General features: G+C 45.9%; 1 protein-coding gene across 1 annotated transcript in view; it reads right to left on the minus strand.

Annotated features, from left to right (window-relative positions):
- Positions 1-17,137, minus strand: part of NRG2 (neuregulin 2) — a 174,653-nt gene that overhangs the window by 15,692 nt on the left and 141,824 nt on the right. Inside the window, exon 6 of the mRNA XM_059825416.1 lies at positions 8,106-8,164. Within this exon, the coding sequence (XP_059681399.1) occupies positions 8,106-8,164 (59 nt within the window). The remainder of the gene's footprint in view (positions 1-8,105; positions 8,165-17,137) is intronic.

The raw sequence follows: 17,137 nt of genomic DNA on the forward strand, positions 1-17,137 counted from the left end.
CAGTAGTTTGGAAATGTTCAAATACCTAAATACTGTATGTATGACAGAAGGCTGTCCAACAGAGAAAGGCAGCGAGCATGGGAGAGTTGAGGAAGGAAAAAAGGGAAAAAATATGAAAGAGATGACAAAAATGTTTCATTTTCACACTATTCATCTCAGCTGCAGCACACCTGCATGGGATTCAGGATGGATCCCCTCACACAGATTGGTACCACTCAGCTGTTGAAAGCAGGGCATGCTGAGGAGTCGAGCGATACATGGACCTTGCACTCAAGTCCCCCAAAGGCTGACATTCGGCTGAAGCAGACTGAAGGAAAAATTCAGTTGGACTTAGGTGCTACCAGTACGGTGGGTACTCTGTGAACCCACTGTCACAAATTTTGTGGTGGATTTTTTTCTCATCATCGGACGGAAGATAAAGTCCTACACTTACTTGATCCGCAGTGACTTTGTGACTATGTTTTTCTCTATAATGTATTTTACTTGTTTTAAAAGATGAACAGACAAAAACATTTACTCTAAAATATCCTTATAGGAGTAACACCTCAAGACAAGATAGCTCTCACTGAACTGTGGATTTATAGGCTGATTAAGAAGGATAAAAGCCTTAGCAAACAGCTGTGAAAACTGGGCTTGTGCTCACATGGACTTCAGGTTGCCCAAGAACATCATTAAGATGTTTAGTTACCGCATGCATTATTCCCCCAAACACCCTTGGGTCCCCCAGAGGGCTCTCTGGGTCACAGAGCACGCTCCAAGGCATGAAACAAAGTGGAGAATTAACATCTGAGGACCAGCAAGACAGACTATTGATAATAAATTGTACTGACAAGAGTAATACTTGCAGCACCCTGGTCCAGGCTTCCCCCGGGGGGAACATGGAGCAATGCAAGACAGTCCCGTGATGCTGGGGACAGAGGACACTGTGCTCATGTTAAGGGCTGCGCAATACGTGGGATCCGCAAGTACAGAAAGTCTGCAAACTTTCCATAAACTGCACAGCCATTTAGCTTGTCCAGTAGTGTATCAATAAAAATAATTTGGTAGGCCTCAAGAGTCCAGATACATAACAATAGAGTATTAGCAAGCTGCTGTGGATTAGCATGCAGTTAACTTTAGGAGGTCCCAAAGGGTAACCTGGACTGCCGTCCAGGGGAGAGGAATAACCCTACTGTGATAAACCACAAACACCCTGTAATTACCCAGCCATACCACAGCGTAGTCATCACCCTGTAATTAAGTGGTCAGCGGTTATGATGTCATTGAAAGGAAGTTGCAGAATGTTTGTGGAATTTAAAATGCTGCTAAATATTGTTTTAGGGTTCAGATAGGTAAAAAAAGAGAAGTATTCTTCCTCTTAGCATTTTCATATCGCAATCAAGAGGTAGGGAACTACTGCTGAATAAGTGCATTGAAGTGAAGTGAACAAAGAAGCTCAAATTCAGATCTAGACCTTCCCAGAAGAGCTTGAAGTGGTACATTTGTCCCTCTGCTCATGGGGACACTTCACCTCAGTGTGAGGGGCAAGCATCCAAAACCCACCTGTCAGAAGGGTCACTTTTACATGTCAGGGTGATGACCAACACTTCTCCGGCTGCAGTCTGGTGACTTCAGAGTGAATGGGACCATCCCTCAGAAAAATAAGAAGCCTCTCACCTGATAAATCTACACTGCTTTGCTTCCTGGCGGTGTTGGAGCCAGTTTTGTGTGCCGCTGTGGGAACATGCGATTCTGTTTCCAGCCCAGAGAGCCTGATACAGACACTGCAAGTAGAAACAGTTTATGCTTTTCTGGCTGGAAAGGCTCTATGAAAGCAATTTTCTTGGAAAGAACAACTGATGGGAAGACCTAGACATCCGATCTACAGCAAATGTGTTATGATAGGGCAGGAATCAAGCTGCTGAGATCATTACACAGATCACACCCAGTGACGGTGTGGTGGATGCTGGAACAGATGGTGGTTCTCATCTTGGAAATACCCATGCTCATCATCTGTTGTTGGAAGGAATCTCTAATGCCTGTGCAAGGGAAATGTCCTGCCACACAGCAAATCGATCAGGAGCCAGACCCATCACACTAAACTTTTGATGGCTACACTTAGGGAGTCCTGGGAGACATAACAAGCTGGGAACTCAGGATACGCTTTCATATCAGCCTCTGCTGCAAGCAGAATTGACCAGATAGCCTGTGACTGCAAGACTCTGATTTCTCAGCTCAAGCTCTTCTCTTCCATGTTTCCAGGTGACTACACTGAGTACCATGCAACAAGATTAGCTGTCTTTCTCCACTTTGAAAATGGGATTTGATGCCTGAATAACAGACTCTTAGGGGAGCCCAAAGTTGAAGAGAAAGCCTGTTCTCCCAACGGATAGCAGAAAATGCTGCTCTGTGCTTCCAAAGCAGATCAGTAGGAATACTCCAATGATTAATTAAAATTCAATTTGTAAAGAAACCAAGAATGAAGTGTGGGGCAAAAATGGAGAATATGCTAGATTAAATTGTATATGAATGTCAGCTCTATTCCAGGATGTTTACAGGCAGGCTACAGACTTCAACTTTAATTAGGTCACAAAGTAGAAAATGAAAATGTTTCACTAAACAAGAAGATGAATGGTATGACATTTGTCCTCCAGATCAGTGACAATTATTTTGGGAGATGAATAAATAACAAAGTTAGATGAAATTTCAGATTCCACAGACAAGAGACAAGGATAAACATAAAACTTCATCCCAAATTTCTAAATTGTTCCATAAATCACCAGTGGAAAGAATCCAAATGTGCAGACTTAGGCAAGGTATAAATGTTCCACTCACGATTTTTAACTTTCCGTATCTCAGCCCCACCAGGAGTGAAACAGGTGCCAATGTCTTTTACAAAACCTTTACAACCAGCCAGCCCAAAGCCTGGCAATTTATTAGTAAACTTCCAGTAATGTTTTACAAATGCCTGAAAAATTTCTTGTAGAAGAGAGAAGATAGAGCTAGATCTTGATCTGATGTAGAACAGACAGCTATGAAATACAGGTGCCAGCACAGCTTTAAAAAAAGAAGTTTCTTAAAAGGAAGGATGATTTTTGGACATGCTTCTGTCTTCTGGAAAGAGCTGCAAGACATAGTTGTGCCTATGAAGCTGGACCCAGGAGATAGCTGTCAACTGGGTGAGTCTCCAGTACCCACTAGAAGCTCTCATATTAGAAAGACTTCCTGACTCTTCTGTGATAATGCTGAACTTTTCACCCACCTGTGCTGGCAGAGATGAAGATCTGACTGCAAAGACAAAATGGTCCCTGGGTACTAATGCTATGGATTCATTCAGGCTGTGGATCAACAGTTCGATGTGTTAAACTTCTGTTCTCACTAGTGCATGGATAGCCAGACAGAGACACCTGTGATCTGTGACTCTGCAGGTACCTGTACCAGGGCTCCAGGAGAGACATCTGACATCCAAACCTATGAGTTTGCACTCATCACCCTCAGCACCTCTGGAGGATAAGACATCTCATCCTGGAGTTCAATTAGCCAAATGCTCATCCTTGGGTGCCAAACCCTCTGCAGTGACTATGCAGGGAGCCTGGGGTATGAATTTGGACTCAAACCTCTAACACAGACGTCTAAAAGCCCACCGAAAAAATAATGAGGGTCTGGCTGCATTATTGCTGCAAAGAGGGGGCAGCAAGAACCGGGGTCAGAAGACGAGTTCATGATGTGAACTCAGACTGCGAGTACAGCTGGTTACTCCTTGCCTGCCCATTGCATTCCCCGTGGCCAGGGTCAGGGAGGATTTCTGCTTTAGGTCGTATTTTGGAGTTAGAATCTCCCAGTCCTCTGGTTTCATTGAGTTACATCATAACTGCAAGATCTAGCTCCTGAAACTAGCAGAAGATATGACTTCACCATCATATGTACAATGCAGTATATATATTAATTATATCTGCAACTATAATCATATGGAGACATAGAAATTTGAAGACCTTGATATGAAAAACATTTTAGTAAGATGATTTAATGACTCATCACTCATGGAAATAATTCTCTGTATTCTCATCTACCAGGGCTTTCCTCTGTTCTATATAGTACATGCAGACAATCACTGTCCTCTCTATGCACTGCCACTAATTCTCCTACGGTCTAAATTAATTTCTTTAATGTCCCTCAGTTATATTGTACAGCCTCTATAAGGCTTTCCTCTTACAGGTTAGTTAAAGCCTAGACAACACGATCTTCTAACCTTGATCCATCAGCCAATTCCTTACGCGTGGATGGAGGAGCGTGCACAGAGACCAACTGAGTGGTCTCTGTGAAATTTCATACAGACAAGAAGGGATCTAACCAGGCTTAAGTCAGCACATCTTAACTCAGGACACCTTTTTCTTCTCAGATATGTACCTTTCAACTACTTTAATCTCAGTGAACGTGCAGTTGTTTGCTCTGACATCTCTCCTTCCTTCCTTCTTCTGGTAGGTTTTCTGTTTTGGTGAATGTGGGAAAGCCATCTGCCATATTGTCCTAAAACTGACCTATGATAAACAGGATAAAGCTTTTAAGTTTCCCTGTGAGACTTTGCCCATACTTTACTGGATGTGGGATTACTATGCATCAATCTCTCAAAGGCCCTCATCTGTGTTGCTGCCGCTTGGCAGGTTGTTGTCTGTTTGCTGACCCATGGTAGCCAACTGTCTACACGTACCTAGCCACCACTGCGCAACATAAACATGCTGCCTTAGATGTCCTTATGGTATGAGCCTTGCTAGAAAACAGACCATCAGGGTGGCTTAGACTAATGCAGTCTTAGCGTAAAGGCAGACTTAGAGAGCTGACACAGTCAGGTGTCATAGCTCTGCTCAGAAGTCGCACCTTGCTAAGCTGGAGCAGTGTTGTCTGTTTGCACTATGCATCCATTTTCTCAGATAAGTAGCTGGTTTTTTTAACATGCTTCGCTTTTTCCCTCCAGTATCTCAACACACTTCCCATTACATTTGCATTACAATGCAAGCAAAATAAAATGTAAAATCCTTATAAGCAGATAGGAACCAATCGCTGAGATACTTGCTTGAATTCTGCTATTGCAAATTCCTCCCAAAAGCAAATGCTATTCATCCAAATAAGGCCTGAGCCAGGACAGACTGGGAGGTCTCTGAGCTAGCCCAATAATACAATTCCCAGTGAGTTCCTCTGTACCAATCTGTTAGAAAATAGCAACAGTGTGAGCACGACATGGAATAAACCTTCACCTTTAACATTTCCTCTTCATTTTCAAGCAGTAGGGTATGTATCCAGAACATCTAGCAGTAGGCACTTGGTCATATGGTTGTAACAGTAACATAGAGAAACATCACATGTGAGAAAACCTATCTAAATACATCTGATTTTCATCTTCATAATTGCAGTGGTCTAACAGGTATTTCGGACAATCAGAGAAAAACAAACCCCCAGAGCCACCTGTCAAATAGAAAAAGAGAGCCTGAACTCCTAGAGAACATGGGGAGTTTTACCTGAGCAAAATCTGAATAAGGGTTTAAACCGGTGAGATAGGAAGCTGCTCCCAGAAGGAAGATACACAACATCTGGCATGATGCTGGGATGCTGCACCATCTCGATCTCTGGCCCAAATTCAGCAAAGTATCTGCCATATCTTTTCAGAACAGCATCTTAAATTTAGTTCACTCTGCAGAGACTCTCCCTCAGCCCTGGGATATACCTACTAAAAGTCATATTGTAATATTTAATATTTATGTTAAAGAATCAGAAGGCTCCTATCTAGGCCTGAAAACCTAAAATATCCCAAATGCATTTAAAACAACACCAGTGTAGGTGTCATTATTTACTGTTTAAGTACCTGTCAAGTGCTGGCAATGTTCTCAAAACATGAATCAGGACAGAGCTATTTTGTGGAAATGCCTGAACCTCATTTAATCTGTTTCAGCTTTTGACCTGTCAGAACCCATATGGGATGAAGCACTCGGTGAATTATATAGCAACAGCAACTTCTACTGCGCCCTAATTATTGATTAAAGTAGAAAGCAAGCATTTGCACAGTCCAGACTCTATTCAGCCTTTCATATTCAGAAGAACAGCAAGTTCAGTGCATGCTTTTCTGCAGTGTTGCTGCTATGTATATTACCCAACTATGACCTGAAAGTGAAAACAGCTATAAACACATATGAATCATCTTCTTAGATGATTTTTATCCAAGTTCAGACAGGTAACCTGGATTGTTAAGCTGTTTTTACCTTACTATCCTGTGGTTAAAGCAGGTAAGGAAATGTGTATGTGTTGGTTTTAAAGTTGGCATTGTTCCTCTAACACATGAATAAAATTTAAACAAATCTCATTCCCATAAAAAGTTGGATTCTGCAGGCTGGGGAAAACCCCACGCTGTTTACTCTCGCCATTAATGTTCTGAAAAGGCATTTTCCTGACATAAAACTAATTTTCACCCCTGTTTTGGTTTTGCAGCATGGTAGCAATAATGTTGAAGCCTGTTGGGCACCTCATGAAACATGCTACAAATCAGCTTCATTGGGTGAGCACCCCACTGCTGCCTGCAGCCGGGGTCCCTGACACCATGGGCTTAAAAACAGAAAGGAAACCTTTTTGCATCAGGTTAAAGATCAAAACAGAACATTTTGTTTTGTCATTTTAAAAAGAGCTTCCCTGGATGTTTTAGTCTGAAAGAATAAATCAATGGAGGTTTCAACTTCGGAAGCCAATTTGGAACGACAGGCGATGTAAAAACACCAAGCTGTCCCAAGGGCCTCACGAAGCCCATTTGCATCTTGCCTGTATACTCTGTAGAAGAGAGTCCAATGTGAGCACTTGCTGGCTATTAGCGTGTACTAACGAGACTCCTGCTATCGCCAGTTCAGGATGAGGACTGCAGGACTTCTTACAGAGTGGTGGGAGAGGGGGTACTGGCAATCAAGGAGTCATCATGGAGAGGCATTTCTCCTCTGGTTCCCACTAATTAAAGCCTCTTTTGTGGCTCTTTTTAAAAACCCTCTTTTTAAAACCACCATTTGTGGTGGGCCAAACGGCCAGCATGGAGGCAGGATGGGTCACACAGAGAGTCACCATGGCCGATTTCCTGCGCTGTCATTGCGCTTCCTCTCAGGTCAGTCCTTACCCAGACCAGGATCCCACTGATGCTGGGACACTGTCTGAACATGGACCTGGAAAAATTATCTGCTTTGAGCAAAATGAGCTAATGATGTCTATAAGCGAGGCATCTCTGGAGACCTAGAGCCTGTAGGAACTGGGAACTTGAAACTGGGAAGCAGTGCAAGGGCTCTAGGGTATTTACACCCACTGAATACAAGGTTAAAAGATCGGCCACTGTAGTTAGAGACAACCCCATATGCAAGGCTGTCCAACTCCCTAGGAGAGACAGGAACATCTCTGTGTCTGGGAGGGATATAGTCTGAGATGCCCAGTCAGCAGATTTAGCCAGTATCCTGTGTGGCACTGAGGCGTGGGAAGCCCTGAGACAGTGGCAGCCACCAGCGTGACCTCTGGGACTCCAGGCGTGCGCCTGTGCCCTCTCCAGCCCTCTGGGCGTGCTCCAGGATCTGACTCCGAGCCAGCCTCCAACCATCGCACCTGAACAGCGACTGATGCTTGGTTTACCTTCTGGAAACAGAAACGCAACCTCACTTCAGTGGAAATTCATTACGGCCCTCGCTGTGATTTCCTCAGTTGGTACAGAGAGACTCACACACCCCCTCGCAAGAGTCATGGCAAAATGTACATCTCTTGCACTGCACAACATAGTCCATCTTGAGACAGTAATGCTAGCAGATACAGCTTATCACACAGACTGTTCTCACACAGCACACCACATAACCTTGTGCCTTATTTGCATTTTGCATGAAAAGAGCAAGCAACATTAAGTTCAATCAGAAATGAAAGCAGAACCCATTCTAACAAATGGGGAGATAACAAGAGCCCCGATTCTCCTCTTGGACACGATCACAGCTCCTCTTATGGCCAAGCAGAGCTGGGAGCGCACAAGACAGTAAGAGGGCTCTTGGAGAACAGAAGAACCTGCTTTAAGGACACGACACAGAGCTCCAATAACCAGGGAGAGAGAGAAGTAGAAAGAGACATACTGGAGAAGCTGACCATTGCGAAATGCTGACACCGGTCTCCTGTGAATTCGATCGGACACCTACCGGAAGAAAGAAAACCAGAAAGAGAGAAACAAGATAGCAAAATGACACCCAAACAGACCGAACTGAGGCCCCTTCTTATCCCTTCCACGACTCCTATCCGTCTGCTTTCAGCCTTCACCCTTACCTGCGTCCCTAAGCCCTAGCCCAAAGCTGACACCAAGAGCCATCCCTGACTAGACCACTCTACATCCACCGCTGTGCCCGGGAGGTTTTAAGTAGTGTGGTGCATTTTTTGTCTTCAAACATACTTTGCTTAGGATCTGGCATGTACAATCGCAAAGGCAGTTTCTCCAAACATCTCTGTCCGAAGAATCCATTTGGACATCTGGAGGGGAAAAGGGGAGAAATCACAGAACATGTCTGGCACCGTTCTTGAGGCTAAGGTCAGAAATAAAAAGTGCATTGTGATGAATGGAAAAAATAAATGCTTTACGCGCATATTTACTCTTCACTTTGCTTTAACCAGGCACCTGCAACATCAGCATTCCAGCTCTGGTTTTGGCTTGGGTCTTCAAGCAGCCAGCCAAACCCCTCCTTTCCTCTTCTGCCTGCCTCCTTCCTTCCTTCTCACCTGCTAGAAGCACCAGCCTGGCAGGAAGATTGAGATGGGCTGGATGCTACTTTCAGAGGCTCTCCTTCAGCTGCTATCTAGACAAGACTGGCAAGAGGCACCACAGAGCGGTGAGCAGCTGCTCAGGTGACAGTCAGCATTGTGTACGGCAAGCGTCTTCCCGTTATTACCCCAGAAGTACCCACAGGATGTTCCAGGGAAAAGGGTTACGTTGTGGTTAGAGAGAAAGCATGTGCAGAGTCTCTGTGTTAACAGAGAGAAAGGGACAGAGAAGAAAGCTGAACCGAAAAGGTCTCACATGCTGCCCAGCTGCAGGGCTCTCTCAGGCTATCCTGGCCAACGTTACGTGATGGGCCAGGATGTGCCAGCTCATGGGGCACCAGTTATACATTAGCATGATGCTGTAGTGGCAGGGATGGTTCCCTGCGGACGAGAGCCACCAGGCATGTGCACCAGCTCATGAGTAAGCTCCCCAGAGCAGCTCCCATGCTGAGCCAGGTTTGGGGAGCATGGGGACATGGGCAGGGGTACAGTGGGAGCTGCTGAACCACGCAGGATGCAGCAGCACCCCCACACTCTGCATTGTGACCTGCCGCATCTGCGTGTGAACCTGGGAAGCGATGGGGCCTCAGCTGTGGGTGGTCAAACGCTTCTTCCCCAGGCGCTTATCTCTCTCCCCCACTTCACATCTTTTCTTCTGGCCTCCTTGGAGAGTGCCTCAAAGTTATGCCTAGCTTTCTTGAAGTCCCAGCTCTTACCTGCCTGTCCCACAGCTCCCTGCCTCCCTCCCCAACCGACCTCTCCCTCCTCTGAGCTTAAGAGGGTTTTATCATTATAGCTAGCATCTTAACATCTGTTTTCCAACTTCCCGGGGTAAGCAGGGCTGCAGCCTCTGCATCTTGTACATGTCAGACCGTCCTTGTTCTCAGCTGCCACCCACAAGATCGCACTGTCCCTCAGTGTTCGGCAGGCCCCAGCTGGTCAACAAGGAAGGGATGGAAAGACACCCTAGCAAAAAGGACACGGACCAGAGGCCCGAGCCTGACGTCAATGGCTCAGCTCCCTGCTGGTCCACTGCGAAGGACAGCAAGTGGCCGAAGCATCCTCGGTGCAGCGTCAGATGACTGGTCCCAACCTGCACATATGGTGGGGTGGAGTGAGGCAGGTCCAGGTCCCGATCCAGGTCCAGGTCCCACGCACTCACTGCGTGGGCAGTGCAGATCTGACCTTTTCGTGCCTCCCAAAGGTATGCTAACGCCTGCTCCCAGTCTGGGGACACAGTGAAGGGGATGAGGAAGGGATGGCTTTGATGTTTAATATGACCAAAGCTTTTTAGTTCCAAAGCTTGTTGGCAATTAGTTCTGTGCTGTTGCTTAAGGGCTATGGCAACATTTGTTGTTCTTGAGAGATTTATGTTTAGATGGCACGTTACAGATATGCAACTCCAGTGGCAATAAAAAAGTCAAAAAGGGAGATGAATTCCTACTTCTCTCTACTTGCTTAAGGGAACACAGACAGGTTTTTTCAGCAACTATTTAGTTCCCCTGAGGGGAACAGGTAGAAATTAGAGAAGTCTTCCCTATTCATTATGACTAGAAAACCTTGATTTTTAGTAGTTCTCCCTCATCATGGACATACACTGATCCGAGCCAGCAGGTGGGAATCACGATACGTGAGGGAGCGCTGGGGCTCTCAGCAGCCGCACCAGCTGTACAGACCAAGGGTACACCTGCCCATCTGGCAGGCCTGCAAGGATACGGACTCCTCTGAGCTGGAGGGCTCCTCTCCAAATGGGAGAGGTGAGATTCAGCTGAGGTCTGGGGAAGGACTTGACGAGGCACCAGGTGGCTGGGCACAAGGCAGGACAAGGTGTAAAGATCTCCCAGCTGTGGCAATGGACATGGCTGGTACCATTTCCCCAGTGCATAGACCTCTAATCTCTGCCTGGAGACCTGCGTTAACACTCCCGGGGAGAAGGCTGAGGTGTTTGCTGACACACTGATACACCACAGGCTCCTAAAGGAGGCCATCCGCCTGTGGGACAACCTGCTGGCACTCCAGAGGTAGCCTGAGCCTCAATGCTGGATGCTGGATTCCTACAGGGGACCTGCACATACATCTCTGAATCCAGCATGATCCAAGGAGAAGGTATAGCCAATGAAAGGCTGCATAATCTCTCCATCCCATCCACTGTCCTCCTCCACCTCAACACCTCCACAGCTCCAAACCTGTCCATCTTTCCCCTAAAGAATGCATTTCCCAGTTCTCCAAGGTAGGGTGCCCCATGTCCAGGGAACATTTCACCTGCTGTCCCTCTCACAGAAGAAAGCTTCCAGGCCCTGCATGACTGATGTGCTTTTGGCACTTGATTTCTTGCTGGTTTTCACTGCAGTTTTGGTAGGTCTGCACTGAGCAAAAAAGCTGGTGCACCCTCACTGCCCATGACCAAACCTGTTTTCTGTGCTACACAGCATCTGGTTTTTTGGACCTGTGCTAACACCGCCCTGTGGGAGTGTGCTGGGATACTTGAGTACCCCGAACTGCTCGAGAAGAACTTAAGGGCATGGCTCTGCATGAGGCTTCACTGAAGTTGCTAGTCATAGACTTAAGTTTCTTAGTATCCAAGTCACTTTTGAAACTGGAAATTTGACTCCCTGGTCAGGCAAATATCTTCGAAAAATTCACCCTCTTTGCTCATTCTTGGACGTTCATCTTGGAGCACAAGAAAGGGAGACATACCAGTAACGTCGTTTCAATACCAGGGAGCACAGTGAGTTCCAAATGAAAGCCCAGCCCAAGGGGTTACCATCAGACATGAGGCCTGTTGACCTTCCCCGTGATGAGGCAGAGGAAGCTGGTGCTGGGAAGCGGAGTGAAGAAGATGCGCTGCTGGCAATCAAAGAGCACAAACCTGAGGCAGCTGGGTGATGCGGACTCACAAGGACAGCCCTAGGGAAGCATGACTTTGGAGAAACCTTTAAGAGATTTCACTGGGGTTTGAACAAGGCATCCAAAATAGAAGGTGTCTTCCCAATCCTTTTTGAAGTTTATTCATCACCACGGATAGAGTCATGAACTTATTCAGAGAGTCTTCAAGGGTATCCAGTTTAGCTTGCAACATGCTGCCCATTTGTCTGGGATCTGAGATTTCATGTATGTTGTGAGCACACCAAAGGGCCTCAAGGGTGCTGCTGAATGAAGCAAATGTCCTACCCACCTCAAAAAGGGGGACTTTGTCTGAAAGGAGCTAAAACTGTCTCAGATGCACATCCGCAAGAGGTCAGCCAAGGCTGGAACTTCAGTGTGACTGAAGCTGCATGCTATTAAGGAAAGACTGAAAATTACCTGAAAACTGGTGGAAGGAAATAAAAACCCAGAGGAAGAAATTGGTGAGAAGTGAAAAAGCAAAACAGAAAAGTGTCAAAGAAGCTTTGATGCCATGACAGCTACCATACAGCCCATCTTCAGATCTCTGCAGTCAGCCTAGCGTGGGTGGGGAGAAGAGCTTTCTAGACAGAAGGCAGTAGATAACTGTCTTCTCTGTGTCTAGGACAGCTCAGGCTTTTCATCTTTAGTTACTAGTGAATCAGCACTGAGAAGTGACAGAAAAGAAGCCCTCATGAACATGAGCACCTTCTGACACCTCCCAAGCTAGCACACAAGCTGTCAAGACACGTGTGCCGCTCTGGTGTCCCTGGGTCCTGATTCCTCATAAGCAAGGCTGCTGCAAGTGACAGTGACCAGGAGACCTTTGAAAGCACGCAGTGCTCACGGTTCCTTTTTGGTTTTTTTTTTTTTTTTGCTGTCTCATACTTCTAGGCTTGTAAAGATTATTTGTTATTTATTACTGTGGCTCCAGATGTGACTTCTAGGAAAGAAATTTCCAGCGTGCATGGCACACCAGTCTCCCAGCCTGGACAGGAAGAGCAATGGAAAGCACCCCTTCTGCTTCCAGAATCTACTGCCTGTGGTAAGGGCTTCTGGGCAGCTCTTCTTCAGTGGCCAAGCATATGGCCTGAGGGACCTACCTGAAAGTTAAGGCTCACTAAGGTTGAGAGCCATGAGATGGTCTTTCATCATGGCATCCTTCTTCCTGCACATTTGACCCTAGTCAAGAGGTTTTGGCTGGCTATCCCAGCAAAACGGAGTCCCTCCTCCTTTTGAAAGCTCTTGCAGGGACTACATAGATGGTGGACTATTCCTGCCAATATTACCTTTAGACTTCCTGGTCCACTCACTGGTGTCACGGAGGCCCAACATGTCCCTCCTCAAAGGCCAAGGGAAGTGGACAAAAGCTGTGGCTGTAGGAACGGTCTTGGGGAAGTACAAGGCTGCACCAACCTCTTGCAGACAGCACCTTGTCCCCTCTCTAGCCTGTGTGGAGAACACCCAAGACTGCCCTTGCTTAACTCCATCCCTCTGTACCTAACCAGGTGCACAAAAATTAAAAAAAATTGCCACATCTGAAAATTTGCTACTTGCAAATGCCATCGATAAAACTGGTCGGGGATTTTCTGTTCAGATTCTGTTGTGCTGGAAAATGTCCAATTCTTTCAGTTTTGACCAATTCCTTCAGACTTTTTTTTAACCCTATTTTGAAAATATCCACAAAGTTCTGCTCTTGGGTTCAGGATGAATTGCAGTTAAATATTTACATGGTAAAAAAAATGCAGGAAGATGTTCAGCCAAATAAAGCATCTCAAAAAATACAAACCAAAATGGCTTGAATGACCCACTTCTATGTTGTCTGCAGACCACTTATTTATGAAAACTGAGAAACTTTGAACTTTTGGTCTGTATCAGGGCAAAGCAATAATTATTGTTAATCATTATTTGCTACTATTAATTAATAACATCATTATCATAATGTTCCTGCTGGAAGCAAAACTTTTTCTGCCCGGCTGTTGATCTAAATCTTGCAAGGGTTGGCACATTTCCTTTGCTTCCTCAGTTCTTAATTAAAGTATGCCAAATTTGGTAGCTCTCATAATGCAATCCATGTTACAGAAGAATGTGAACAAGCAGGTGCTTCAAAATAACGGGATAAGGAGAAGCTGTAGCAGAAGGACACAATGCACTGATATAAGCAAATGGACAAATGTTTCAAGCATGTTGCTTATTTGTGCGAAGGGCTGAAAAAGAAGACAGTTCTGTCATTGTCCCCTGACCAGTCCCAGATGATCAGGCTCTGGAGAGCCATAAAAGGCTGGACTCCACAAAATCGCTGATGGGAAGAAAAGAAAGGAACCAGAATAAATGCAGAGGCCTTATCCAGAGCAGCTAATCAAGGCATGTTTGCTGTATAGTAGAGTCCAAACTGCAGGGACACAACTTCTGGGCTCAGTGGAGACAACAGCGCAGCTCCGACTGAGCTGTGGGAGCTCAGCAGGATCTGCGCTGTTGTCTTCACCGAGCGCGCTGTTGCAGGATCAGCTTCCACACTCTGATGGTTCTCAAAAGTCTGCTATAGTAATACATGCATTAAAAAGGACGCGTTGAACAGGATACATAGAGGGGCCACTTGAACCCAAAAAGGTACCTGATCTCATCACCCAAGATAAACAGCATGCAAAACCCAATGAGTGAGTCCTGGCTGGTTCAGGAGATTTGGAAGAGGATGTGGAGATTTTCACCCCTAGCTCAACACTGTGGGCTCTTCATTTCCACGGACGTTGCAACACCTCCCCACAGAACTGCTCATATATCCATGGCAAAGTGACGTGGTTGTGCAATGTGCAACTTGTGCTGACCAAATCAGTAGTCATTGAGAGGGATGGCATAGCTCCTGACACCACAGGGGAGCTGAGCAAGCTGTGCTGCAAGGAGGACCACATCCGTACAAGATCAGCCTGATGTTCACCCCCTTTGAATGGTACTCTGGAAAAGCACAGGGGAGTTGGCAGTGTGGCTAACCCTTCAGAATTATCTTTCCCCTTTCCTGGGAAAATCCGCAGGAAACCATATACATGGAGGAGGTAAGCAAATGGGCTTTTAGGAAGTGAACATGTAATTTTGTAAACTGGTGATTTGCATACATCAACTAGTGTAAAAATGAATTGATCTTTTCTCTTTTGCTTTGTTTTGGTTTTTATTCTATCCTTGACTTTCACTTTTTGTCTGAGGTCCTCCAGGCCTCTGACCTCACTCTCTCATGTAATGCAATGCTGTCAGCCCAAACCCAGAGAGTCTGTTTATCTGTCAGCATTTGTAAATGCTTCAGCCCGACTCTTGCAAGCACAACCAGTCCAACATGATAGGGGGTTGTCGCTCTATAAAGCTCTTTAAGTCTTCTGATCCCACGCAATTTAGGAAGATCCTGGCCCGGGGTACCAGCCACTTTGACTACATCAACCACACAAAAGAGTCACGAAGCGCATTTAAGTGGGCAGAGAAGGACTGTGCAGCGATGAGACTTGGCTTTGTTTCTTCGTTTGGCTGGGAAGACCCCAACTGTAGATAATGTGTGCCAAGACCTAACTCGGAAAGAGTATTTCTGCTGTGATACACATGCTAGCACAACCCCGTGACACATGGCACCCAGCAATAAAAGATTAGAGCAGCCTCAAACTGCTCTAAGTTGTGCCAAGAACCCAGTGGGCTCCAGGACCGAGGTAGACCCAAGACCAGAGGCTGCTAGCCATCCCAAGTGCTACGTTCAGCTGGACACAACAAACCAGTCACCACTCTTCTGTGGCCCTGCCCAGCTCAAGTCCTTGAGACTTGCTTGTGTGCATCCCTTCTGCAGGCACTGGAATTTGCCCTGCTCAAACTCACCACTTCCCTACAGTTATGGTGAGAAACCAGTCCAACTTGTAAGGCCTCTCTGAGCAAAATGGTCTGGAGAAGGGTCGAGAAATTCTTCCTGTCAACAAAAGCCTGGGGCTCTTTAATTTACTAGGGCTGTTGAGTCAATTCTGTATGTGTGTGGCTAAGCCGTTTCCTGGGTTTGTGCCGAAAATTTGCAGAATATCTGAGGCAGATCACACTTCCCCCATCTAACTTCCAGGTGGTCTGTTTGCAGAGTCAGGATAACAGCCCAGATTGTATCATGTTCAGGTTTCCTTTGACACTAGCATGTGTAGAATTTACTTTCAATTAAGGACAAAAGTATGCAAGCACACAATCCAAAAAAGACACAATTTCTGGAACAGCTCCAAGTCCGTTCTGAGCTCTTCCCTGGTGAAGAAAACGGGTTGTCCAAGATCTAGCTGAAATGTCTTGAAAAGGGATGGAGGAGGTGGGTTCACAGGCAAACAGTTTGTTCCCCAGAGTTTAAAAGACCAGGATGAACACGTTTCTGGGAAGCCTATTAAAAAATAATAATAAAAGGCCAGCTGCCAATTTAGGCAATATATGTAACAAATCAAGCATGAGCCACTTCAGGAGAAGAAATCATTTGTAGAACCCAGCTGCTCTTTTTGCTCCAGAGTGCCAGGGGTAACATCTACAGGAAGGATCTCCTATGCTTGCGGACAGCTGCAAACAATGAAATCCACTCCAGGAAGCTGATTACAGGGTGGTGGCAGGTAGTGAAGAAGAACACTCTAAAATTCTGTTTTCTGATAGCTGGTATTGGAAAGGCCGAGGGTGCCGAGGTGCTAGAATCTCCTTAGCGCTCGGTGAAGGAGGACTGCAAGCTGGCACATGGTGCCAGAAGACTCCCCAAGGCCCTGCTGACTCTAATCAGAATAGCAAAGTGGAACAGCGCACGGACACTTGCGTTGTTCCTGGCTCAAGATGCTAACGCAGCTCTTGTTTGATCTCCAAGGCATTCGAAGAGGTTGCGTGCAGAAGGACCTATCGATCTCCTCCATGCTCATGTCTCAGAGGTATGGCGTGGCTGGAGGACCAAGGCTGGCTCCCATGTTACAGAGTTCAGAAATGCAGGCAAAACCTTCATCTTTTCCTCCTCTAGTTTCTCCTCCAAATCTGTATTATTGTATCTTTCACAAACCACAGCAGCAAACCTCCTGTCTTGGTGCAACAAAGAAGCTGTGAAACATTTCAGCATTTTGCTAGTTTGCAGGCAGGCAAAGGTGAAGTCCATTTATCCATCATCAGCCTTCCCCAAGAATCGTCCACGTTATTGGGAAAGCCATTTTATGGGAAATACTATGTTCAGTTCAAATGCTTCTGCATTCCTCAATAATTAACTATTGCCTTCTGGAGTCCAGCAACTCTAAAATTACACCACTTCAAAAGCCAGGATTTCTTATCTTCAGTCTATGATTTAATGATAAAAACACCCAAGGAGAATGAACATCCAGATATCTCCTTAAGCAGTAAGATCAGAAATGACTGTACGGTGTGGAAGGCACTTGTGTCCCCTGCGTTCCTGTTAACACAGAACTGTCTTTTCTGGCAGATGAATAGTGACAGTGCAGACCTTCAAAGCACC

This window comes from Gavia stellata, chromosome 16 (genome assembly GCF_030936135.1).
Source record: "Gavia stellata isolate bGavSte3 chromosome 16, bGavSte3.hap2, whole genome shotgun sequence".
Taxonomy (NCBI): domain Eukaryota; kingdom Metazoa; phylum Chordata; class Aves; order Gaviiformes; family Gaviidae; genus Gavia; species Gavia stellata.